Genomic DNA, 27178 nt, shown 5'->3' with positions numbered 1-27178 from the left:
AAAAGCAGAATCACAGATACAGAGAATAAATAGGTAGTTGCCAGATGGGAGGGGAGAGGGGAAGGGAAGAATTAGGCGAAAGAGATTAAGGTACATACTTTCGGTTGCAAAATAAATGAGTCATGGTGTGAAACGTACAGTGGGGGCAATCTAGTCAATAATTGTGTAATATCTGTGTATGGTGATGGATGGTAACTAGACATTGTAGTGATCGTTTTGAAATACATAGAAATATCAAATCATTATGTTGGGTAACAGGAACTAACATCGCGTCATAGGTTAATTACACTTCCAAACCAAACAGGCAATCTCATAGAGAAAGATCAGATCTGTGGTTACCAGAGGTGGAGGAGTGGGGAGGGAATTGCATTAAAGCAATTAATTGGATTAAAAGTTACAAACTCCCAGTTATGGTAAATAGAGGGATATAATGTACAACACAATTAACACTGTTGAATGTTTTATGTGACCTTTATGTGACACTTAAGAGAGTAAATCTTAAGCATTCTCCTCACAAGGGAGAAGCAATTTTTTTTTTGTCTTTCTGTCTTTTTTTTCTTTTCATTTATTTTTTATTTTTTTCTTTTTAGGCCTGCACCCATGGCATATGGATGTTCCCAGGCTAGGGGTCCAGTTGGAGCTACAGCTGCCGGCCTAGACCACAGCCACAGCTACAGCAACACCAGATCTGAATCGCATCTGCAACCTATGTCACAGCTCACGGCAACCCCGGATCCTTAACCCACTGAGCGAGGCCAGGGATGGAACCCACAACCTCATGGTTCCTAGTCGGATTCATTAACCACTGAGCCACAACAGGAACTCCCCTGTCTTTTTGTCTTTTTAGGGCCGGCAACCACAGCCCGTGGAGGTTCCCAGGCTAGGGGTCCAATTGGAGCTACAGCTGCCAGCCTACACCACAGGCACAGCAACACAGGATCCGAGCCATGGCTGCAAACTACACGAGAGGCCACGGCAACACCAGATCCTTAACTCACTGAGTCAGGCCAGGGATCAAACCTGCAACCTCATGGTTCCTCATCGGATTCATTTCCACTGTGCCATGATAGGAAGTCCTTGAGTCAGCCTTTTGAGACTGAGGGGAGGCCTGGGAGGCTAAAGGAAAAGCTTTTTCCTTCAAAACAAGGACACGGGGGCTTGTACATGGTTTCAACTCCTTCTCTGATGCTCCTTAATCTTGAGGATTAGGTGCGGAACAAGAAAGGTAATAAAGGCATTCCAGTGCAACTCAGCAGAAACAAATCGACTAGTACCCATAGGATGCGGGTTTGATCCCTGGCCTCGCTCAGAGGGTCAGGGATCCGGCGTTGGTGTGAGCTGGGGTGTAGGTCACAGACACTGCTTGGATCCTGTGTGGCTGTGGCTGTGGCGCAGGCCGGCAGCTGCAGCTCCGATGCGACCACTAGCCTGGGAACCTCCATATGCCATGGGCGTGGCCCTAAAATAAAACAGCAGCAAAACTAACAAAGAAAAGAAATGAAATAAAGTTTTAGATTGAGAGGTTAATTATAAATGTAGCAGAGGATCTCAGTTTTAGCCCCATTTCTGTTTTACCTGCAACAGAACAAATGCAAGTAGGCACAGAGTACAGCTCAGGGGGGCCCCTCAAAATTTGGAGGTGGCCCACAGTGTTCATGCCTCCATTGCCAACCTGGAAGGCCAGGCAGCTGGCCAGCCACTGAAGGCCTACTATGTGCCAGGGCCACAGGACGTAACCACAAGAAGACTGAGCATCAGGAAGTGTGGGTAGAGGGCTGTGGGAGCTGGAAGCGGGGGGCTCAGGGGAGGTGAGAGAATGCCATGGCCTGAAAGGTGAATAAGGTAGTAGCTGTGTGGGAAGGGACAGGAGGCTGAAATGGCACAGGTGAAGTCCAGTGCTGGGTGTGGAAGAGTGAGGATGGGAAAGGCCTCTTCCCTGTTGCTGGCTAAGCTGAATTATCAGATGGGTCTCTGTTTTGTGTCCATCTCAGCCTATTGAGAGTGATGCTATCTACCTGCTAGAGATGCCTGAGGGCCCTCACCTGGACCCCTGCTCAGTGTGGTGAGTCTTTTCTCTCCTCACCGGAGCTGATACTATAGCTGGACCAGCTCTTGTGGTTCTTTTTTTTTTTTTTTTTTGGTCTTTTTGTCTTTTTAGGGCGACAACCCGTGGCATATGGAGGTTCCCAGGCTAGGGGTCCAATTGGAGCTATAGCTGCCAGCCTACACTACAGTCACAGCCACGTGGGATCCGAGTCATGTCTGCAACCTTCGCGACAGCTCTCACAATGCTGGATCCTTAACCCACTGAGTGAGGTCAGGGATCGAACCTGCATCCTCAAGGATGCTAGTCAGGTTCGCTAACTGCTGAGCCACATCGGGAACGCCTCTTGTGGTTCTTATTATGATTACAAGATGCACCTCATGACAACCTTGAAAAACAAGGTTGATTACTCGCAAGCCCTGGAGGGTACACAGCATGCCCAGGGCCACACACCGAGGTCATAGATGAAGAGAAGAGACTACTAACCTGGGTTCTGCCTTTACTGGGGTCACGGTGGGGTGCCTAGGGTTTCATGAGTTCACTTTCTCTCTCTCTCTTTTTATAATTTAAAAAGGTGTACTATATGTTTGTTATTAAGCAACCATCAATCCTCCTGAATAATCGTATTTTTTTAACTTGAGCAAAACCTTTAAATTACAAAAACAAAATATATCAACATAATACAATCATTATAATGCCAATGTAATTATTATAGTAAGCATAGATTAAGTACCTACTTAGCCTAAATACTGTGCAAAGTGCTTTACATTTTCTCATTTAATCCTCAGAACTAAAGAAAAAGGCTTAGGGAAGCAAATGATTTGCTCAAGGTCACACAACTGATTGGTGGTAGAAGTGACATTCAAACCCAGTTCTGTTGTCAAATGGCTCTACTTTTATAAGAATGCTCCCTTTTATTTTCAACAGACAGTTATCTTCATGCCTTTTCAGCTGCTCTATCCAACCTTAACAAACAATAGGCAAGAGTTCCCATTGTGGCTCAGCAGTTTAAGAACCCAACATAGTGTCCATGAGGATATGGGTTCGATCCCTTGCCTCCCTCAGTGGGTTAAGGATTCGCCATTGCTACAGGTTGTGGCATAGATCACAGATGTGGCTCAGATCCAACATCGCCATGGCTGTGGCATAGGCCTGCGGCTGCAGCTCCAATTCAACCCTTAGCCCAGGAATTTCCATATGCTGCAGATGTGGACCTACCTCCTGAATAATCTTAAACCAGGGAAAGATGTTACTGAAAAATTAGAATCTACAAAAAAAAATATTGATACATTTATTTTCATTGATTGTGGAAAATAAGTGTAGCACAGATGACGAATACATGCTATTCTTTTTAACATAGAAAGCATCCTCATATCAATACAAAAATAGTGACAATAGGCATTCCCATTGTGGCTCAGTAGAAATGAATCTGACTAGCATCCATGAGGACATAGGATTGATCCCTGGCCTTGCTCAGTGGGTTAAGGATCTGGCGTTGCTGTGAGCTGTGGTGTAGGCTGGCAGCTACAGCTCCAATTTGACCCCTAGCCTGGGAACATCCATGTGCCTCGAGTGCAGCCCTAAAAAGAAAAAAAAATAGTGACAATACAATACAACGTTTATTTCCTTAGGATAAATTAGCAGGAGAAGATTTCTAAATCAAAAGAAATGTCAAGTTAAAAATATCAATATGTTTCCAAAATTATCCCCAGACATGTATGAATTTCTGTTTCACAACTTCATAATTATGGAATATTTGTTCTCTATTTCAAAAATTTCTTGCTACTTTTTTGGTTCCAAATATCATCTGGTTACTAGACAGACGTTACAGGGTACACATAGTATGTAGTAAATGAAACTACTAATTTCTACTTATTACTAACGAGAATATAAATTTCCAATTTTTTGCTAGTCATATTTATTCTTTGATGAATTTTGCATTAAATACTTATATTTTCTACTGAAGTATGAGTTCGCTCTTGGCAAATTAATTAATTTTGTCTTTTGTCTTATTAGGGCTGCACCCGTGGCATATGGAGGTTCCCAGGCTAGGGGTTGAATCGGAGCTGCAGCTGCTGGCCTTCACCACAGCCACAGCAACGCTGGATCCGAGCCACATCTACGACCTACACCACAGCTCATGGCAACACCAGATCCCTAATCCACTGAGCGAGGCCAGGGATCGAACCCTCGTCCTCATGGATCCTAGTCGGGTTCGTTAACCACTGAGCCACCATGGGAACTCCTCACTCTTGGTGAATTTAGAATCTTAATTTTTTATTGCATATAGATGATGTACAGTGTTGGGTTAATTTCCATTGTACACCAAAGTGATCCAATTATACACATATATACATCCTTTTTATATTCTTTTCCACTATGGTTTATCATAGGATATTGAATATAGTTCCCTGCGCTATACAGGACTTTGTCGTTTATCCATTCTATATATAATAGTTTGCCTCTGATTAACACCAAACTCCCACTCCACCCCTCCCCCCATCCGCCTTCCCCCTTGGCAACCACAAGTCTCTTCTCTGCGAGTCTGTTTCTGCTTTGTAGGTAAGTTCATTTGTGCCATATTTTAGATTCTACATATGTGATATCATATGGTATTTGTCTTCCTCTTTCTGATTTACTTCACTTGGTATGAAAATTTCTAGTTGCATCCATGTTGCTGCAAATGGCATTATTTCATTCTCCTTTATGGCTGAGTGGCATCCAATTTTATATATGTGCCCCATCTTCTTTATCCATTCATCTGCCAATGGACATTTAGGTTGTTTCCATGTCTTGGCTATTGCGAATAGTACTGCAGTGAACATTGTAATGCATGCATCTTTTCTAATCATAGTTTTTTCCAGATACATGCCCAGGAGCGGGATTGCTGGATCATACAGCAACATCATTTTTATTTTTTTGAGGACTGTCCTACTGTTTTTCTTCGTGGCTGCATCCACTTACATTCCCACCAACAGTGTAGGAGGAGTCCCTTTTCTCCACACCCTCTCCAGAAATTTGTTATTTGTAGACTTTTTAATGATGGCCATTTTGACCAGGAGAAGTAGTACCTCATTGTAGTTTTGATTTGCATTTCTATAATAATTAGCGATGTTGAACATATTTTCATGTGCCTGTTGGCCATCTGTATGTCTTCTTTGGGGAAATGTCTATTTATTCCTTCTACCCATTTTTGTTGTTGTTGCGGAATTGTATGAGCTGCTTGTATAGTTTGTAATTAAGCCTTTGTTGGTCAAAATATTTGCAAATATTTTCTCCCATTCCATGGGTTGTCTTTTCATTTTGTTTCCTTTGCTGTACAAAAGCTTGTAAGTTAACTAGGTTCTGTTGGTTTATTTTTGCTCTTCCTTTTCTTTCTTTTTTTGTATTTTTAGGGCTGTACCCATGGCATATGGAGGTTCCCAGCCTAGGGGTCAAATCGGAACTGCAGCTGCCGGCCTATCTGAACCTCATCTGAGACCTACATCACAGCTCATGGCAGTGCTCAGTGGGATCCTTAACCCACTGAGCGAGGCCAGGGATCAAACCTGCATCCTCGTGGATATTAGTCAGATTCATTTCCACTGAGCCATGATGGGAACTCCCACTTTTATTTCTATTGCCTTGGAAGACATTGGTTTTATGGGTGAAATTAAAACATGGGAATGGGAAGTAATAAGCAGAAAGGGAAAAAGCAGAAACACTGAAGACTTATCTAGGTCACCCAGGGCTTTCTAAAGGGAGAACTTCATGGGTAGGGGGCCTAGCTCTTTATTTAGTTGTGTAGCTGGTGATGTGCTTCTTCAATCAAAAGTTGAGTGTCAGGCATTTAAGTTACAGTCACACAAGCTAATGTCAGGCCCTTAAACTACAGACTCATTCAAAGTGTAGTGCAGGAGAAAGCACGGTAGATATTTTGGGGAGGAAAAGATTTATCAGTATCAATACTCGTCATTGGAAAGATTATAAGGAAGATAAGGATGGCTTGAGGATAAGCTCTTCAGGGGTGAGTTCAGGAACATGGCAGAACTGGTCTGCTGATGTCGCTCCTACCTCTGAGCCCTCCCCTGGAACCACTGATCAACAGAGACCCCCCCCACTCTCCCAGTTGTGCGTCAGGGTCCAGACGCCCTCAGTCAAGAAGCTGCCACCACAGCACCCCTTTCTTCATAGGCAGGGAGGTGCTGGAATGTTGCCGCAGAAAAATCTCATGATGCCACAACCTGGCTTGCCAGGGGGAAAAAAAAAAAAAAGAAAAAGAAAAAAGGGCCACTATCTAATTTCCACATTATTTACGATCAGGACCCTAAGCTACAAAGGCATCTGTTGAGTACAGTTCTGGCTTCGGAGCTCTGCCCTCAGGAAGGGGTTTATGAGGGTGGGCTGGAGCTTGAAAGCTAACCCATGGTATTCATCACGATGGAGCATGGATGTTGGTCCAGATTTCTTGCCTGGACAGAGCCAATCGAGCATCGATCCTGGCTTGGGGATTTGGTTTTCTTTTCCCCTCTCTCCCAGGATGACCAGGAGGACAGCGCGTGCCCTACACGCAGCACCTTTTGCTTGGAGGGGCTGGTCCAAGATCAAGACCAGGGACAGGGAGTTAGCAAGTGTGTTTTGACGCCAACGCTGGGTTATGTCCTCTACTCTATTTTGGTTTTCTTACCTGCTGACTTTATCGTGTGGTTTTCCATTGTTTCGGAAGTTGGCTAAAGAAGAGGGGTACATGGGAGTTCCCGTCGTGGTGCAGTGGTTAACGAATCCAACTAGGAACCATGAGGTTGTGGGTTCGATCCCTGGCCTTGCTCAGTGGGTTAAGAATTCGGCGTTGCTGTGGCTGTGGTGTAGGCTGACGGCTATAGCTCTGGTTAGACCCCTAGCCTGGGAACCTCCGTATGCCGTGGAAGTGGCCTTAGAAAAAGGAAAAAAAGATTAAAAAAAAGAAAAAGAAAAAGAGGGGTATGGTTTCTAGGGCCCTCTCAAGGAACCCAGCTTCTAATATGGCTGCAGTGAAAAGAGCTAAGTGTAGACAGACACCAAAGAGCGGAGGAGGGCCCTGGTTCTATTAGGTCTTCTGGGTCTAGTTAAGGATTTTGACTAGAATCTAAGGCCATGGGGAAGCCCTCTCCTCCACTGCAGGAGTGTGGGGTGTGGGGAACAACTACACATCACCATACTTTCTCCTCTGACCCTTTTCCTAGTAAGAAAAGTTCAAGGATGAGAAAATGAGTGTTGGAGTTCTTCCCATCATGGCTCAACTAGTATCCATGAGAACACCGGTTCAATCCCTGGTCCCGCTCACTGGGTTAAGGATCTGGCATTGCCGTGAGGTCCAGTGTAAGTCACAGATGCAGCTCAGATCCCATTTGCTGTGGCTGTGGTGTAGGCTGGCAGCTGCAGCTCTGATGCAACCCCTAGCCTGGGAACTTCCATATGCCGCAGGTACGGCCCTAAATGAGTGTTGAGTCAACTGGTAGAAAGCCTCTAAATGGGCCCCAGTTGTGTTGGCCTCCTGTGTTCACGTGCCTGCGTAATTCCCTCCACTTCAGCAGGCGAAGGGCCTACTGCCTTGCTTCTTAAGACTGAGACCAAGTGGAGTTCCCATCATGGCTCAATGGTTAGCGAACCCAACTGGCATCCATGAGGATGTGGGTTCGATTCCTGGCCTCGCTCAGTAGTTTAAGGATCCGGACATCGCCGTGAGCTGTGCTACAGGTCGCAGATGCAGCTCGGATCCGGAGTTGCCGTGGCTGTGGTGTAGGTCAGTGGCTACAGCTCCAATTCGATCCCTAGCCTGGGAACTTCCATATGCCATGGGTGCAGCCCTGCAAAAAAGAAGAGAATAAGCTAGGAGTTCCTACTGTGGCAAAGTGGGTTAAAGATCAGGGTTGTCTCTGTGGGGGCACCCGTTCAATCCCCAGTCTGGCGCAGTGGGTTAAGGATCCAACATTGCTGCAGCCTGTAGGTCACAGATATGGCTGGGATTTGATCCATGTGCCATGGGTGCAGCAGAAAATGAAAAAAAAACAACCAAAAAAAAGGAAGACTAGAATGGGCAAAGGTGATAAGATAGGTGAGCTGGGATTGGATAGTGACCTGTCTTGCTCACTTTCTCTCTCTCCCACTGTGCTCTAATGAATAAGCTGCCCCATTGCAGGCTGACCTCTGAAGAGATTCACAAGGCAGGTAACGGAGGGAGGCCCTCAGTCCAACAGCCTGTGATGAAATGAGTCTTGCCAACAACTCCATGAGTGAGGTTGGAAACAGATCCTTCTCCAGTTGAGCCTGGAGCAGACTGTGACCTTGGCTGACATCTGGCCAACACCTCGATGGCAACCTCCTCCTGAGAGACCCTAACTTGACCTTTAGAAACCAGCAGATAATAATGTCCTAACTCACTATATTTCTGGGTGATTCACTGCACCACAATAGATAACTCATACTAACTCCTCAGATAAGGAGTCCCTAGGTCTCCTGGACTTTGCTTTTTACCAAAGCTGTTGGTCCATCCTGCAGCAGGGGACCACCACAAAATCTAGGTGGCGCTGCCATTAGTGAGTAAGGGCCACAGGGAATGTTCCCAATGTAAAGTCCTCAACTTACAGTGGTCTGACTTATTTTTCAACTTTGGGTGGTGCAAAAATGATATGCATTCAGAGAAACCATATACTGATTTTTTTTTTTTTTTTTGGCCATGCCTGTAGCATGCAGAAGTTTAGGAACCAAGGATGACACTTGCAGCACAGTAGCAACCTAAGCCACAGCAGTGAAAAATGCTGGGTCCTTAACTCTCTGAGCCACCAGGGAGCTCCCATATACTGAATTCTGAATTGTGATCTTTTCCAGGGCTGGCAACATCTGGCACAACACTCTCTTGTGAGGCTGGGCAGCAGCAGCAGCCACAGCTCCCAGCTGGCCATGTGATCCTGAGACTAAATAACCCTGGTGACAACCATTACCATTTTTCACTTTCGTAGTCAGGATTCAGCGAATGAGGTGAGACATTCAACACTTTATTATACAGTAGGCTTTGTTTTAGATGATTTTGCCTCACTGTAGGCTAATGGAGGTGTTCTGAGCACGGTTAAGGTGAGCTAGGTTGGTTAGGTGTATCACATGTATTTTCAATTTATGGGAAGTATATCAGGTCCTGAATCCCATCCTAAGTGGAGGAATATTTGTTATGACTGCCAAGACCCCAGCATCTACCTCCCTTTAGGCAGCTGAAAGACTAAACAGACCAGAGAGATCCACAACATCCAACCTTCCTGAATAAGGACCACGTGGGAAATCTAAAAAGTGACCAAATGAACAGGATGGGGAATTAGACAATTCTGTAACTACCCTCATTCAAAGATACATATGCATAAACAAATAAGCATGAAAAAAAACATCTCAACTAAAATGGAGGAAATTAACATAAAATACAAAAAATGGATGAAACTGGGAGTTCCCTGGAGGCTTAGCGGGTTAAGGATTGGCATTGCTACTACAGTGGCTCAGGTTGCTGCTGCGGTGTGTGTCCAGTCTCTGGCCTGGGAACTTCCACATGCTGCAGGCACGGCCTAAATAAATAGGGTTGTTGGAGTTCCCATTATGGTTCAGCGGTAACAAACCCAACTAGGATCCATGAGGATGCAAGTTCCATCCCTGGCTTCTCTCAGTGGGTTGAGGATCCGGCGTTGCCATGAACTGTGGTGTAGGTCACAGACACAGCTCAGATCCCAAGTTGCTGTGGTGTGGTGTAGGCCGGCAGCTGTAACCCCGATTGGATCCCTAGCCTGGGAACCTCCATATGCCGCGGGTGCGGCCCTAAAAAGGCAAAAATAATACATACATACATACATACATAATAGCGTTGTTGCAGTTTTCTATTGACCATAATCAGAGGATCGGGGAGTATGAGGCACCCCAAAGGGTCTCCTGCAGCATCCCTTCTTGTCCCCATTGTGCAGTAGTCACCCAATTTCCCCTTGAGAGTCAATCACCCCAGCCAGTACTTTGCCTGCTGATTCAGTGCCCAAAACGGCCAGATGGCAGCTTCAAGTTCCAATTTAATGCAATCTTTGCTGTGTCTCCTGGGGAAAACATTTTTCCCTTTGTAACTAAGACTTCTGGACCAGCAGATGCTAAAGCTGCAGAGATGGGAAGCAAAACTTTGGTGATTGGATCATTAGGGTTAATAGTGAGGACTGACTTTCTTTCTTTCTTCTTTTTATTTATTTATTTATTTTGCTTTTTTATGCCCCTGCAGTATATGGAAGTTCCCAGGCTAGGGGTCCAATCTGAGCTACAGCTGCCGGTCTATGCCACAGCCACAGCAACAGCAACGAGAGATCCAAGCCACGTCTGCGACCTACACCACAGCTATGGCAACGCTGGATCTTTAACCCACTGAGTGAGGCCAGGAATCGAACTCGCAACCTCATGGATGCCAGTCAGGTTCATTTACTGCTGAGCCACAAAGATAACTCCCTTACTTTTATCCCTTGATTCTTGAACTTCTGAATCCAGGGTTATGGGAGAAACATAATCCTGATTTAGAGCATTTACACAAACTGAAGGACACCGCCCCAGCCCTGCACGTCGTCACCAACTGGCACCGTAACTGAATCTTCAAAAAGCCACTCAACCATCTGTCAAAGCAGTTGCTTCAAGATGACAGGGGACATGGTCAGACCAGTGAGTTCCAAGAGCATGAACCCACTGCTGCATTTCATTTGATGCAAATGCCATGATAGTGGATGAGGCATTCTGTAAGGCCACAGATGGTAATTTTGGCAGAAGCGCTGTGGGCAGTGAAGCCAAATCTATGTCCAGAGCAAGTGTCAGTCCCAGCAAGAACTTGCTGCTTCTTCGTAATGAAAGTGGTCCAGTGTCATCAACCGAACACCAGGTAGCTGGCTGATCCTTTTGGGCAATGGTGCCACATTAGGGGCTTGGTCTTGGTCTCTGCTGCTGGCAGATTGGGCACACAGTGGGAGCTGTAGCCAGGGCAGTCTTGGTCAACCCAAGTTCATGTTTCTGAGCCCATGCATAGCCTCCATCACTGTCATCAGGGCCACTTTGTTCCTGAGTCCTCAGGAGTTGCTGGGGAAGGAAGCTGCCTGAATGGCTACAGAATGGGTCATCAACCCACCTAATTATTAAAGCCTTTCCCTACCCTTTAGGGAGCATTCACATGGAACCCAAATATCTCTGTATCCTGCCATTCAGAAAGCTCTATCCTCATCCCTCTCCTTCTGACCTTTTGATTTTCCAGCTGCGCTCCCTCCACTCCAACAACCCAGCCTGACTGCGACTCAGGGCACACCCTTTCTTCTGGCCATCTCTTCTTGGTGGCAAAGTGAAGAAACAGGTGCACTGCTCCAAATGCTGTCCCCTGGGAGGTTCCCCTTCACCACCATCATTCAGGACGATCCCAGAGAGATGTTTTAGTGCCAAAGCTGATGCATGCATGTCATGTAGAACCATCTATAAACCAAGCCTTAGCTTTTTTTTTTTCTTTTCCTTTTTTAGGGCTGCACCCACGGCATATGGAGGTGCCCAGACTAGGGGTTGAAGTGGAGCTATAGCTGCCAGCCTACACCAGAGCCACAGCAATGCCAGATCCAAGCCGTGTCTGCCACCTACACCACAGCGCATGGCAATGTCAGATTCTTAGCCCACTGAGCGAGGCCAGGGATCAAACCTGTGTCCTCAAGGATGCTAGTCAGATTTGTTAACCGCTGCACCATGACAGGAACTCCCCTGAGCCTTTTCTTCTTCTGCCAGTTCAGCACAGGGAATCCGCACAGAAGGAATGGGTATGGATTGAGACTATCACGTGGCAGGAACAGGGGCCTCAGGCAAGTCTGGGAACTGGTTATAGGATCTTAGGGCCAAAGAGGAGATTAACTTGCTCAAGCAGCTTCCAGGTTCCAGTAGCAAAAAAGCTTGGGGTCCCAGTTTCCCTGGAATCTGTCCACATGCCACATCCTAATGTTCAAATTCGCATTCCTTCCCAACCAATACCCTAACCTCTAACCAAAAAGAGGTTGGGGAGTCAAAGGGGGTTGTAATTCAATGCCAGAAGGACTCACAAGACTCAGGAACTAGTTATACTAATAGGTAACATTTTTTTTCCAACAAAGATACGCAGCAAAGTGATAAGAGTTGATGGAGCCCAGGGGGACACAGCACAAGCCTTTCATATTGTCCCTGGTCTGAGGGTACACAGGAGTACAGGTGAGCTTCTTCCCAGCAGCAAAACACAGGACAAGGGTGGAGCAGCATCCAGGGAAGCCTGTCCTAGTCTCGGACCAGAAGGGGCTGGTCACGTGGGAATAACCTGCTCATCGCTCTTTCCACACGCTCTGTAGGAAGAGACGCAGGGTTTGGTTTTCTATAGCTCAGCCCTGCAATTACAAGACGTAGTGTTTCAGGGTCATCATAAAAGGCCATCGGGTCCCTTCTGGACACCCCTGGCCATGAATTAAAACTTAAAAGTCCCAAATTCAGGAGTTCCCATCGTGGCTCTGTGGTTAACGAATCCGACTAGAAACTATGAGGTTGTGGGTTCGATCCCTGGCCTCGCTCAGTGGGTTAAGGATCTGGCCGTGAGCTGTGTAGTTTGCAGATGCGGCTTGGATCCCACGTTGCTGTGGCTCTGGCGTAGGCTGGTGGCTACAGCTCCGATTCGACCCCTAGCCTGGGAACGTCCATATGCTGTGGGAGCGGCCCAAGAAATGGCCAAAAGACAAAAAAAAAAAAAAAGTCCCAAATGCATCATTGTAATGTTAAAGAAATGTTGTAATCCTTTGACGAAGTTAAGTAGGCTTTTAGGAATTTATTGTAAGAAAATAAGGATGTGTTTCAAAACGTAATGATTAGGGAGTTCCCTGCTGGCTCAGCAGGTAAGAATCCAGTGTTGTCACTGCGGTGGCTTGGGTCACTGCTATGGCACGGGTTCAATTCCTGGCCTAAGAACTCCCGAATGCCATGGGTGCAGCGCCCCCCCTCAATTTTTTTTAATTGAAAAAATATATATAACTATCAGGATGAATCACTAAAGTACCATTTAGAAAGTGATTTAGGCGTTGCTCATGGGAAACAACTGGGCAGGTAACATACGGTACATTCATAAAATGGGATGCTCGGAGTTCCTGATGTGGCTCAGCCGGAATGAATCCAACTAATATCCATGAGGACATAGGTTCGATCCCCAGTCTCACTCAGGGGGTTAAGGATCTGGCATTGCTGTGAGCTGCGGTCACAGACATGGCTCGGATCCCACATTGCTGTGGCTGTGTCATAGGCTGGCAGCTACAGCTCAGATTTGACCCCTAGCCTGGGAACCTCTATATGCACAGGTGCGGCCCTAAAAAAGAGACAAAAAACAAATAAATAAAATAAAATAAAATGGAATGCTCAGCAGATAAACATGCTATAGAAGAACATTTATTGACATGAAAAGGTGTTCAGGACATAGGGATGAGTGAAAAATGAAAGACCGTAAAATAACATAGCAATGACTCCGTTTTTGTAAAAAATAGATATGTATATATAGCAACAAAAAAGATTTGCAAGGATATATATTCTAAAGTGGTAACAGTGCTTATCCCTGGAAAGGGAACCTGTGGGTGTTCATTCGTTCTTTGGTTACCTGTGTTTTCCTTTTTTCTATAAGTCACATAATTGGCTTTTGTAAAGAGAAAATGTTCATCTATTTCAGCCCTTCATTCTGATTAAAACAAAACCAGTTGGGAAAAAAAAAAAAAACCTTAGTTTTCAGAAACAGAAATGATTTCCAAGTTGCCACAGAGGCAACGATTTTGTTCTCTGTGGGAGCTGATGAGAACCTTCACAACCACAGCCAAGGCCAGGTTCTTCCCCCAAGTCCGATTCAAAGGGGAAAGGATGCTTCCCGAGACCAAGAGGCTCACCTCCAGCCTGGGCCCCCCTCTTCTTGCTGAGTCACCAGCCTCAACATCTTCAGAGCCATGTCTCCTTGGTCGGAGGGAACCTAGAAGCAAGCAGTATTCGAGTTAGCGCTCCTGGTTCCATTTGGGGCCAGGTTCAGGGGCGGCAACCTGAGACTCTGCTCCCAAGAAAGGGGCCAGCTTTGTGACAGCAACCTGGGAGGACAGCTGCCCTTGGGAGCATCCCTTAAGAGAGCTTCCTGGAGTTCCCGTTGTGGTGCAGTGGTTAACGAATCTGACTAGGAACCATGAGGTTGCGGGTTCGATCTCTGCCCTTGCTCAGTGGGTCCCTAGGCCCGGCATTGCCGTGAGCTGTGGTGTAGGTTGCAGACTCGGCCTGGATCCCGCATTGCTGTGGCTCTGGCGTAGGCCGGCGCTACAGCTCTGATTAGACCCCTAGCCTGGGAACCTCCATGTGCCACAGGTGCGGCCCTAGAAAAAGGCAAAAAGACAAAAAAAAAAAAAGGAGAGCTTCTCTTCTGAGAAATGACCCTGAACTAGACAAAAGCTCTTCTGGGTCCCTACCCTGCTGGGCTGCAGGGGCTTAGACAAGTGAGCATTTAGGAAAGCACCTTCTATTCCATTTCGGGCCGTTCTGTTGATTTCTTTCTTTCTTTATTTTTTTTCTTCTTTTTTTTACAGCCGAACCTGTGGCATAGAGAAGTTCCTGGGCTAGGTGTTAACTCAGAGCTACAGCTGCTGGCCTACACCACAGCCAAGGCAACACAGGATCGGAGCCACACCTGTGACTCTGTGGCAACGCCTGATCCTTAACCCATTGAGTAAGGCTAGGGATCAAACCTGCATCCTCACAGAGATCATGTTGGGTTCTGAAACCACTCAGCCACAATGGGAACTCCCTGATTTCTTTCTTCCTTCCTTTTTCTTTCTTTTTGTCTTTTTAGGGATGCATCTGAGGCATATGGAGGTTCCGAGGCTACGGGTAGAATTGGAGCTGTAGCTGCCAGCCTAACGCCACAGCCACAGCAATGCCAGATCCAAGCCGCATCTTCGACTTATGTGGCAATGCCGGATCCTTAACCCATTGAGCGAGGTGCAGGGATCAAACTTGTGTCCTCATGGATGCTAGTCGGGTTCATTAACCACTGAGCCACAAAGGAAACTCCCCTGATTTCTTTCTTTCTTTCCTTTTTTTTTTTTTTGGTCTTTTTGTCTTTTTAGGGCCTCACCCACGGCATATGGAGGTTCCCAGGCTAGGGGTCTAATTGAAGCTGCAGCTGCCAGCTTACGCCAGAGCCACAGCAACGCCAGATCCAAGCCGCATCTGCACCCTACACCACAGCTCATGGCAACACTGGATCGTTAATCCACTGAGTGAGGCCAGGGATCGAATCTGAAACCTCTTGGTTCCTAGTGTATTTGTTAACCACTGAGCCACGACGGGAACTCCCTGATTTCTTATATAAGGGCCCTGTGCTTGTGTTACTAAGGACCCAGCTATTCAAGGAAGAGGGAAGGTTCTGAACATTTTAAACATTTTAAAGGATTCTCTGTGTGGGAAGAATCCCATTGTGAGAAGGGGTAGGAAACAGCCATGGGGGAGGCTACCAGCAAATCTGTAACCACATACAAACAAGACCCTTTGTTTGGGTGGCACCCCCACTTTTACATTGTTAAAACAATGGTTTACATTGTTCAGCTTTTGTTTTTCTCCAAGACCTTTCTTTCTTTTTTAAGGCCATACCCGGGGCCATTGGAGGTTCCCAGGACAGGGGTCAAATCGGAGCTGTGACTGCCAGCCTCACCACAGCCACAGCAATGCCAGATTCAAGCTGCGTCTGAGACCCACACCACAACTCACAGCAACGCCAGATCCTTAACCCACCAAGCAAGGCCAGGGATCGAACCTGCATCCTCTTGGATACTAGTCAGATTCATTAACCACTGAGCCAGGATGGGAACTCCAGAAAAACTTATTTTTTAAATGAAGTGCTAATAGCAGAGTTTCATTAGAGACACTGCCACGCCAAACCCAACACACTTCTAAGACCAGCCCAGGCAGTGCACATACACACCACCAATGCCTGCAGCTCCCTGTCCCCCCATGATCCAGGCCGCTGCAGTAAGCCTAGAATAAATGCTGACTCTTACCATGTGCCCAGCTCTGAGAATCCAGTAGAAAGCCAGGTTCTTGTAGGACTTGACAAAAGCAGATGTTTCCGAAGACTTAGGGTCACTGTACAGCGGCTTCCATCTCAGCTGACTGAATTTGGGCAGCTCTGCCCACTTCAGTTTTCGTAACCAGGCCTCCTGACCTGGCCAGAGGGACAAAGAAGGGTGCGGCATTAAGAGCTGGGTGGAGGAGGAACAGAAATCTGGGTCCTATATCTTGGTGTGGAATTTCTAGGCTGGATGAGTTTCCCAGGATGAAACTCACCAATGCAAATTTCAGTGCAGTGGGTGTGGGCGGGGCCTGAGACCCTGCAATTTGCAGCTGGGAGTGAAAGGTAACACTGTGACCACTTTTTGCCTCTGACTCTCCCACTGCCCTACACTCTGCAGAAAGGAAATCTGGAGGCGGAGAGGCTGCCAGAAGGATGGAGAAGTCTCAAGGCAACGGACGGTCTCATGGATCACGTGGGTCAAACAAGGAAGAAACGCAGAACCTTTTCAAATGGCCCTCAGTGCCTTTGGCTTAAGAGCCGTAAAAACATCCAGTTCTGCTGATGCTGAGAAGCACTCGCACCTGCCAGACCACGTGCCTCGATTTGCCTGCCAGTTCTGAGAACCTGCCTGAGCCTCTCCCTGGCCCTCCTGAAACCTCCGACAGCCAATATGGCAGGGCCCCCACAAGGACCATTTCACTTGCATCCTCAGGATTACAGAGTCACCTGGGTCTAGTGCTGATTCACTTGCAGAGCCTACTAGCTCCGGTGACACTGCCAAAAACAATGAGTTTTTTGTTCCCTCAGGTCCATGGTGCCTTTGTCCAGTGGCCAGGGAAATGTCCTCTTTTTGACTTTGGGGTGTCCTTTTCTTTAATCATATTTAAGTCCTCAAAAGCTGGCCAGGCCAGGCTTCTCTGAGGGGGTCACTACCTTCAGCTCTGCCCTCTTCAGAGAGTGAAGGTCAAGGGGTGGCAGTAGCAGGAAATGGCCTTCCTCCTGCATTTCAAAGTCACCAGCCCCAAAGGGCCACTTCCCCTGGAGCTCAAGCCATGACACTGCCTTCCCGCACCCCTCCGAGTGGTTCCTACCCATGGTGTCCACGATGAGGTCGAGCTGTCCGTTATACACGGTCACGTTGACCCCGGCTTCTAGCAACTCGTCTACAATGCTGATGACCGGCTTCATGAAGTCCCCCTCCATGTTCACAAACACATTGGTAGCCTGGCCTGCACAAGGGGAAGGAGACAGAGGCAGCAGCTTGGAACTTGCCAGAACAAGAGGCATCTTGCAGCCCAGGGCACCCAGCATCCACAAGGAACCACCGGGCAACACCTAAGGAAGACTGACATCCACCGACCCACCCAGAAATCTGTGCCTCGGGCTGGCTGTGTGCAAGGAAAGCACAGAGGGAGATTGTGATGACAGCAGATTTGACAGCTTGTGAGGAAGGTTAATGAAACAGGGAGGTTCAGAAGATACGCTTTGGGCTGGTCCTCTCAGGGGACAAGTCTCTTTGGAGCCACCATTGGTTTTCCTCCTTTGCTGAGTAACATGAAGGCCAAGTTGTCTTTTTGTGGGGTTTTTTTTTTTTTTTTTTGGCTTTTTAGGGCCACATCTGCGGCATAGGGAGGTTCCCAGGCTAGGGGTCTAATCAGAGCTACAGCTGCCAGCCTACACCACAGCCACAGCAATGCCAGATCGAAGCCGCAGCTGTAACCTACACCACAGCTCAGGGCAATGATGGATCCTTAACCCACTGAGCGAGGATAGGGATCGGATCGAACTCGTGTCCTCATGGATGCTAGTCGGGTTTGTTAACCCCTGAGCCACGAAGGACACTCCACGAGGGCCAAGTCTTAAGTTCGGAATGAGTAGGGCTGCCTCGGTAATAAAAAGGTCAGCTCGAGACCAATTTGGAGCTGCTGATGGTAAAGTCACACGGATGACCACCCCAGGTGAGAAAGGAATTGGTCTGTGAGACATTCTTGCTCTATCGCTAACTGATACCACCATGATGCTGAAAAACAACAGCAGTTGCCACTGTTGATCTTTTAAAAATCTTTTTTGTCTTTTTAGGGCCTTACCCACGGCATATGGAAGTTCCCAGACTAAGGGTCCAAATGAGGCTGTAGCCCACCGGGCTTATGCCATAGCCGCAGCAACACCAGAGCTGAGTTGTGTCTGCGACCTACACCCCAGCTCACGGCAATACCCGATCCTTAACCCCCTGAGCGAAGATCAAACCCGCATCTTCATGCATACTAGCCAGGTTCATTACCACGGAGCCACGATGGGAGCTCCGGGTATGGCTTTTCTAATCTCAATGGTTTCTTATGGAAAACATCAAACTGATACAGCAGTAAAGAGCAGACAGAGGGTGATGACTCCCGTGGACCCGCTCCTGCCTTCAGCCACGAGCAACTCATACCCAATGGTTTCGTTTCTCTCCCCATCCACTTCCCTTACCAAGCCCTTATTATGAACCAATTTTCAGTTGTTCTTTCCTGTCTCTGTGTGTGTTTGCTCATCTATCAGTCATGGGTAGTGATACTGTTCTATCCCTAACCCACCATCGCCATCACCAAAACCCATTCCACAAATTAACTATTTCGAGTCTTTGATGTTTCACCTCTTTCGCCCCCCACCTCTACAAAAGGCACTTAATTAGGTCACACTAGTTACCTCCCCAGAAGCAGTCTTCAGGGATGATTTTGAGCTTCTTTCTGATGGGCCCATTCATGAGCTGACTCAAGGCATTCTGTTGTAGGTGTCTCACGTGGCGCTGGAAAAGACGAACTAAGACCAGCGGGTAAGCGGTGGGTTAAAGGACTGGAAATAAGACCAAGAGGAGCTCTTTTCTAAGCTGGGGATGCTATGCCTAAGAGGATGCTGTGCAAAAGGGGAGGCCTGCACCTGGAAAAGGAAAATCATCCACTCCCTGGCTCCCCGCCCCGGCTGGGGGCAAAAGTCAGGAAGGTGACCAAAGGGGAGATGCTTTGTTAGTTTTGATTGCTGCATTTTATGTACTTGGGGGCCATGGAGATTATCTAGCACGGCCAAAGGCAATCAGCTGGGTGGAATCTAGCGGCCTCCGGCAGCTTCCATATAGAACGAGGATGCAAAGAAGTGGGCTCAGCTGGAAGACAACTCAATCCAGCCTTTAGATGATTGACACTCTAAATCAATGCGCAAGAGCGGGTCTTCCAACTTTAAAAACACTAAGGGCAAGAAGCCAGATGCAAAAGACTACCTAGGGCATAATTCCATTTCTATGAAATGTCCTGAAAAGGCAAATCTAGAGACACAGAAAGCAGATCAGTGGTTGCCTGGGGCTGGAAGTGGGAAGACCAATCGACTGCAGGCAGACATGTGGGTTCTCTCTGCAGTGATGAAAACCTTCTAAAATGCTCGTGTGGGGATGAGTGTACAACTCTGTACGTAAACTAAAAGCCACAGAATGACACACTTAACATGGGTGAATGTTATGGTATCTAAGCCATAAAGCCTTCTAAAACATCGGTTTCCTCTAGCACGGAGGCTGCGACAGGGTCTAGCAACTTCAAGATCCACTCACCTAGGTGGCTCTGGGTGAATTCTAGACTCGACTCCACTGCAGACATGGGGGAGCTCTTCGTTAAGATGTTATAGAAGTTCACCCCATCTGTGTTCTGAAATACAGAAGCATGTTTGGCTGTTGGCTTTATTTATCCACTACCAGCGGGTACGAGGTGGGTTAAAGGACTGGAAAGATGCGAAACAGACAGGCATCTGGCTCTCCATCCTATCCAAGGACAGGTTGCACTCTACATTTGCTCGGACCAAGCGAAATGCAGCTCTGGGAGTTCTCAGTGTAGCTCAATGGGATGGGTGGCTTCTCTGCAGCACCAGGATGCAGGATTGATCCCTGCGCTGGCACAGTGGGTTAGGGCATCCGGTGTTGCTGCAGCTGTGGCGTAGGTTGCAGCTGCGGCCCGGATCTGATCCCTGGCCTAGGAACTCGATATGCTGAGGGCTGGCCACAAAGGGGAAGGAAGGAAGGAAGAAAGGAAAGAAGGAAGGTAGGAAAGAAAGAAGATATGCAGCTTTGAAGGGTCAATGACCAGGGGTGTGGTGTCAGCCTGGTTTCCTGAGGGGTAGTGAGCAGCTCATCTGAGTGGAATTCCGATGCTGCAGGAGCAAACCAAGGGCCTGTGTGTTCATTTCTGGGGAGAACTGCAAGGGTCCTATACACTCAAGTCATCAGCCTGTGCATTTTGCCCCCCAACTGGGGCCAGAATGTTCCTTGGCAAGGATTTAAACAGTGGCCTCTGCAAGACATTTTCTTTCTTACAGAAGGCATACTTTTAATCCAGGGGCAGGCAAGTCTTGCAGGATAGGGTGGCTTTCTGACCCTGTCCCTGCTCAACCCCATCAGATTTCTCATTTCTCTTCACATTATTTCCAGACTTGTGGGCAGTCTCAGGACAGACCCCAATCCTGACATCACCAACCAAGGTCCCTTCATTCCTGGGAGAAAGCCAAGCAGGTTGGCCCCGAGTGGGTCCCCTGTTACCTGTTCGACAACCATTTCGGCTTTCCCCCACAGGTCGGTGGCCTCGCTGTAGAGTCCCTTGTTGATGGCATCCAAGACTTGCTCTGCAACCTGAGACACCTCTGCCAGACCTTGGTCATCGAGAAGAGACTGGAAAGCAAACCAAGAACCAAACGGCCCACTTTGCTAGAGACACACATCTGGCACTGCTCCAGTCAGGGACAGGTAACAGAAAGGGGGGGAGGAAGGAGAAAAGGGGAGCATCCATGCGAAAAGCACAGCATTGCAAGTGATGCATTTACTGCTGAAGGAAATACAGCAAAATGTCATCTGAGTCTGGGTGATGGCTAGGTGGGTGTGGACCACGATGTTTCAACTATTCTGAGCATTTGAAAATGTATAATCAAAAGCTGGGGGGATTTTAGGAGTTCCCGTTGTGGCACAGTGGAAATGAATCTGACTGGGAACTGTGAAGTTGCTGGTTCGATCCTTGGCCTTGCTCAGTGGATTAAGGATCTAGGGTTGCCGTGAGCTGTGGTACAGGTTGCAGACATGGCTCGGATCTGGCCTTGCTGTGGCTGTAGCCTAGGTCAGAGGCTCTAGCTCTGATTTGACCTCTAGCCTAGGAACCTCCATATGCTGCAGGTGCGACCCTATAAAGCAAAAAAAAAAAAAAAAAGCTGGGAGATTTTAAAATGTGCATTTCTGGGGAGGGGGAGGGAGTGGGATAGATCGGGAATTTGGAGTTAATAGATGCAAACTATTGCCTTTGGAATGGATAAGCAATGAGATCCTGCTGTGTAGCACTGGAAACTATATCTAGTCACTTATGATGCAGCATGATAATGTGAGAAAGTAGAATGTATACATGTATGTGTAACTGGGTCACCTTGCTGTACAGTAGAAAATTGACAGAACCCTGTAAACCAGCTATAACAGAAAAAAATAAAAATTATTAAAATCAATATCAATAAAAAATTTTAAAAAAAAATAAAATGTGCATTTCTTTTACATGGAGAGACGGGATAATTGTGCTGATGTTTCTTTAAATTTGTCCCCAAGGAGTTCCCGTCGTGGTGCAGTGGTTAACGAATCCGACTAGGAACCATGACGTTGTGGGTTCAATCCCTGCCCTTGCTCAGTGGGTTAACGATCCGGTGTTGCCGTGAGCTGTGGTGTAGGTTGCAGACGCGGCTCGGATCCTGCGTTGCTGTGGCTCTGGCGTAGGCCGGTGGCTACAGCTCCGATTCAACCCCTAGCCTGGGAACCTCCATATGCCGCGGGAGCGGCCCAAGAAATAGCAACAACAACAACAAAAATAAAAAAGACAAAAGACAAAAAATAAATAAATAAATAAAAATAAAAAATAAATTTGTCCCCAAGGTCAGCTTAGGGGCTTCAATTTGCTATGGATTATTTGATATATCCTTAGGGAGCAGTGTCAACTGTAGGCAAACCCAGCTGGCACTGTCCTTCCTGGGGACAGAAGAGGTCAGCTGGGCTGTTTACCAGGGTGCAGAGTTGCATCTACTTACCATGCTGTACAGGTAAGGCCCCCAGGAGAGCACCGAATCTAAAAGAAACCACATACATAGAAAATAAGTTGGTTGTGGCTCTGTCCTCCCAAAGAAAAACTTAATTCGATTTTCTTCCAAAGCAGGAGACAGAAGTAAGAAGCCCACTGGTTGAAGTTTCCTGGTGGCCTATTGGTGAAGGATCTGGCGTTGCCACTAGTTCCATCCCTGTGCTGGGAACTTCTGCATGCCGTGGGCCTGGCCAAAAAAGGAAACTCATGGCTTTGGGCTTGAAGCCCCCACACACTGCTTTTTGCTTTTTTTTTGTTTTGGGCCACACCCACGGCATGTGGAAGTTCCCAGGCTAGGGGTCAAATCAGAGCTACAGCTGCTGGTCTACGCCACAGCCACAGCAACGTGGGATCTGAGCCGCGTCTGTGACCTACACCACAGCTCATGGCAATGCTGGATCCCTGACCCACTGAGTGAGGCCAGGGATCGAACCTGCATCCTCATTCCATTGAGCCACAACAGGAATTCCTTTAAGGCCCTTTAACTCACCAGTGCCCGTGCAGGGCTAATGTCTCAGTGGGAGGTGGGGTGAGGCTTGTGGGGGCCTTTCTGTTGACTCAGGACTAATGGCACATTAATTTGGCCTGATACTGGCCCAGCAAGTGAGTCATGGCTGGTGATGGCACCACAGACAGGCTGTGCGTGTGCAGTGGAGGCTCTTATCTGCAGACTTCTAGACTGTTTGACAGCTTAAAATATTTCCCCGCCCCCACAGCTCTGCTCTGCATCCTGCCTGCTCCTCCAATTTGGGGACACTAGCTTCCGCCAAGGAGCTAATTAAGGAAGAAGATTAATGATTTCGCAACTCAAGTGTCTGAGGCTATGCTGCCAATCAATTCAATCCAAAAATATTGAGAATTTACTAAGAGACTGAAGCCGATAAAAAGCTTTATAAAATAAAGTTGGGCTTGGTTTGGACAAGTTCACAATCACCATAACGCTAAGAAAGGTTAGTGCTGGAGTTCCCGTCGTGGCTCAGTGGTTAACGAATCCGACTAGGAACCATGACGTTGTGGGTTCAATCCCTGCCCTTGCTCAGTGGGGTTAACGATCCGGCATTGCCGTGAGCTGTGGTGTAGGTCGCAGATGCGGCTCGGATCCCGCATTGCTGTGGCTCTGGCGTAGGCCGGGGGCTACAGCTCTGATTCGACCCCGAGCTTGGGAACCTCCATATGCTGCGGGATCGGCCCAAGAAATGGCAAAAAGACAAAAAAAAAAGAAAGAAAGAAAGAAAGAAAGGTTAGTGCCATTGAGAGATGTCCCAACAAAGTATCAAGGACCATAAGCTTTTTTTTTTCATGGCCACACCTGCGACACATGAAGTTCCTGGGCTAGGGGTTGAATTTTGGAGCTGTCAGCCTATGCCACAACCAGTCTATGCCAGCAATGCCAGATCCAAGCCAAATCTGTGACCTATGCTGCACCTTGTGGCAATGTTGGATCCTTAACCCACTGAGCAAGGCCGGGGACCGAACCCGCAACCTCAGGGTTCCTAGTCAGATTTGTTAACCCCTGTGCCACGATGGGAACTCCTTTTTTTTTTTTTTTTTCTTTTTTGGCTGTCCTATGGCATATGGAGTTCCAGGCCAGGGATCAGATCCGAGCCGCAGTTGTGATGCAAGCTGCAGCGAGGTAATGGTTACGTTCGTGGATTGCTTGCGGCCTGGATATGAATCCTGGCTTTAGCTGCGTGACTTTAGGAAAACTGCTTAACTTTTCTGAGTCTCAGTTTTATCATCTCCAAAACTGGGATAGTAACAGCATCCCATGGATGCTACTGTAAAGCAGCTGTTAAATGAAATGAGCACATCCTGTTATGCAGTTGGGATGAGCCCTAGAAGGAAGCGTGAGACTGTCACTCAGAGTGAGGCATGTGGCAGGCAACCTGCTGGCCCCTCACACCACGGGTCAAGGTCTCTGCAACACTGGGATGTCCTAGAAGGTACATCCAGGAAGGAACACCAAAGATCAGCTCTTCTCACCGTAGAGACTCTGCTCTCTGTTCTGTTCTTTCAGTCTTGCCCTGAAGATGCTGAGAATGAGGGAAAGAAATAACCATCCCAGGAGTTCCCGTCGTGGCACAGTGGTTAACGAATCCGACTAGGAACCATGACGTTGCGGGTTCGGTCCCTGCCCTTGCTCAGTGGGTTAACGATCCGGCGTTGCCGTGGGCTGTGGTGTAGGTTGCAGACGCGGCTCGGATCGAGCATTGCTGTGGCTCTGGCATAGGCTGGCGGCTACATCTCTGAATAGACCCCTAGCCTGGGAACCTCCATATGCCGTGGGAGCGGCCCAAAGAAATAGCAAAAAAAAAGAAATAACCATCCCAAATGCCATCGGAATAACTTGAATCCATCAGGGACATGGCTCTGGAACAAGCCAAATCTCCATCTTTTAGGGGGAAAACAGTACCTCTTCTAAATCATTTTTTTTTTAATGAGGCATAAGCACACATCACAAACCATAAACATACATTTAGAAAAGATGATTAACATATACACTCATGGGAGTTCCCGTTGTGGTGCAGAGGTCACGAACCTGACTAGGAATCATGAGGTTGCAGGTTTGATCCCTGACCTTGCTCAGTGGGTAAAGGATCTGGCATTGCCGTGAGCTGTGGTATAGGTCACAGATGTGGCTCAGATCCCACGTTGCTGTAGCTGTCTCGTAGGCTGGCAGCTGCAGCTCTGATTCAATCCCTAGCCTGGGAACTTCCATATGCCATGGATTTGGCCCTAAAAAGCGAAAAAAAAAAAAAAAATGCAGTCATGTAACAACTACCCCAATGCAAGTATAGACCACAGAAAGCCTAGAAAGTTCCTTTGGCCCCCTTCTCCTCCCACCTCAAGAGGCAACTTCTCTTCTAAAGGTTTCTGAAAGTTTGGTTTCACCTGTGAACAGTCATGTTTTGTTAGGTAAGAGCAGTCTTTTTTCTTTTTTTCTTTTTCTTTTGCCACACCTGCAGCATGTGGAAGTTCCCTGGCCAGGGATTGAACCCAAGCCATAGCAACAACCCAAGCTGCTGCAGTGATGATGCTGGATCCTTAACCCACTGCAATGCAAGGGAGCTCCCTAGAGCAGTAATTTTGTTGTTGTTTTTTTTTTCTTTTTTTTGGCCATCCTGTGGCATATGGAGTTCCAGGGCCAGGGCTCAGATCCCAGCCACAGTTGTGACCTACACTGCAGCTGCAGCAACGCTGGTGCCTTTAACCCACTGCACCAGGCCAGGGTTCGAACCTGCATCATGGTGCTGCACCACAGCGGGAACTCCCAGAGTAGGGATTCTTAACCAGGGGTGATTTTGTCTGCCAGAGGACACTTAGTCATGTCTGGAGATATTATTGTCCCACTGGCATCTAGATAAAGGGTAGAGAGGCTAACATCCTACATTGCATAGGACACCTCCCACAGCAAAGAATCACGTGACTCAAAATGTCACAGGGCTGAGATGTTGACATCCTCGCTAGAGTTAACCCCACCACGTGACTGTTTCCAATGCCTGAAGCCACATCCTGGCTGACTGGCAATACAAGAAGCTTTAACCTAAACTCCCAACAGGGACACTTAGGTTATGAAACTGCAAGCCTCAGAGTTTTAGAACCAGATGGTAACCCTGTCCAGTAGCTGGGAACTTCACCCCAAATGTTGATGGAGGGGACAAGATGACAAACACCCGGGTTTGATTCCTGCCTGGGCCATTCATCCTGTGCATCAGAGAGCAAATGTCATCACTTCTCTGAGTCTCTGGAATGTCTTTAGCTATAAAATTCAATGCTTTGGTTGAGAGAATTAAGTACGAGAATTCGGTCCAACCTGTAGCACTCCATGGTAAATGCTTTGTAAATGAGTTCTCACCCCCAAATTCTTTGGAAGCTCCTGGGGCAAACGCTTCCTGTGCTGACCTCGCCAAGGACCCAGAAAATTCCACTGCCTTCTTCTTCCATCTGGACAACACAATCCAAAGCCCCAGCGAGGGGTGGAGAAAGGGAATTTTGAAATGTTTGAGTTTTTGTTGTGGCTTATCAGGTTAAGAACCCAACATAGGCATTCCTGTAGTGGCTCAGCAGTAACAAACCCGACTAGTATCCATGAGGACTTGGGTTGGATCCCTGGCCTCGCTCAGTGGATTAAGGATCCAGCACTGCCATGAGCTGTGATGTAGGTCGCAGACTCGGCTTGGATCTTGCATTGCTGTGGCTGTGGTGTAGGCCGGCAGCTACAGCTCTGATCCAACCCCTAGCCTGGGAACGTCCATATGCTGCAGGTGCAGACTTAAAAAGAAAAAATTACAAAAAATAAAAAAATAAAATGTCTGAAAATATCCTACTTACCAAGGGGAGAGATCCAGGAGTCACCTAAAGCAACGCCGGCAAAGTTGCACTGGATGGTCCCTTGCTGAATAGCCTGAAAGAAGAAGAGCCAAGAAACATCCTTGTCAAGGGGGCCCAGGAGCCTCCATCCCTTTCTTGGCATGAAGGGTGCAAGCCTTTATCCACTGCCTTTCCTGAGCACAGAATACTCTGCCTACCTGGGGTAGTCTGGGCACCCAAAGGCATCAGACACCCAGAAGAGGGAGGAGTAACTCTTGCCATTTGCAAAATGATTAGGACCTGTTTGAGTTTTTCTGCACTGTGTTCACAAGGGTGTTGGCAGGATGTGTGGGATCTGGAGTGGCCCCTATCTTCCTTGCAAGGGACTCGGGTCCCCTTCCCCCTTGAGGCCTGTGATTTCTCACAAGAAGCCCTGGGGACACTCTGGGTGAATGGTCACTGCCCAAGTGGCCATCACCAAAGAGCTGGGAGACTTCCTGGGGAGGTCCTCTCGGGTGGGATGGATACCTCAGGACTGCAAGCTCATGCCCCCCTACTCCTTTTATTTATTTATTTATTTATTTATTTATTTATTTATTTTCTACTTATTTTTGTCTT

At 47.6% G+C, this 27178-nt stretch overlaps 1 protein-coding gene across 1 annotated transcript in view; it reads right to left on the bottom strand.

Moving 5' to 3' along the window:
* Positions 1-13467: 13467 nt before the first annotated feature.
* The window catches only part of SCPEP1 (serine carboxypeptidase 1), a 31394-nt gene continuing 17683 nt past the window's right edge, over positions 13468-27178 (bottom strand). Inside the window, exons 6-13 of the mRNA XM_047757439.1 lie at positions 26582-26654; positions 22200-22237; positions 20686-20814; positions 19708-19801; positions 18816-18929; positions 17222-17359; positions 16117-16280; positions 13468-14048 (exon numbers count right to left, since the gene is read on the bottom strand). Coding sequence (XP_047613395.1) covers positions 13965-14048; positions 16117-16280; positions 17222-17359; positions 18816-18929; positions 19708-19801; positions 20686-20814; positions 22200-22237; positions 26582-26654 — 834 coding nt within the window. The 3' untranslated portion in view covers positions 13468-13964. The remainder of the gene's footprint in view (positions 14049-16116; positions 16281-17221; positions 17360-18815; positions 18930-19707; positions 19802-20685; positions 20815-22199; positions 22238-26581; positions 26655-27178) is intronic.

Source organism: Phacochoerus africanus, chromosome 14, assembly GCF_016906955.1.
Source record: "Phacochoerus africanus isolate WHEZ1 chromosome 14, ROS_Pafr_v1, whole genome shotgun sequence".
Taxonomy (NCBI): Eukaryota; Metazoa; Chordata; class Mammalia; order Artiodactyla; family Suidae; genus Phacochoerus; species Phacochoerus africanus.
Note: the sequence above shows the minus strand (reverse complement) of the source record. Positions and strands in the feature narration are given on the sequence as shown.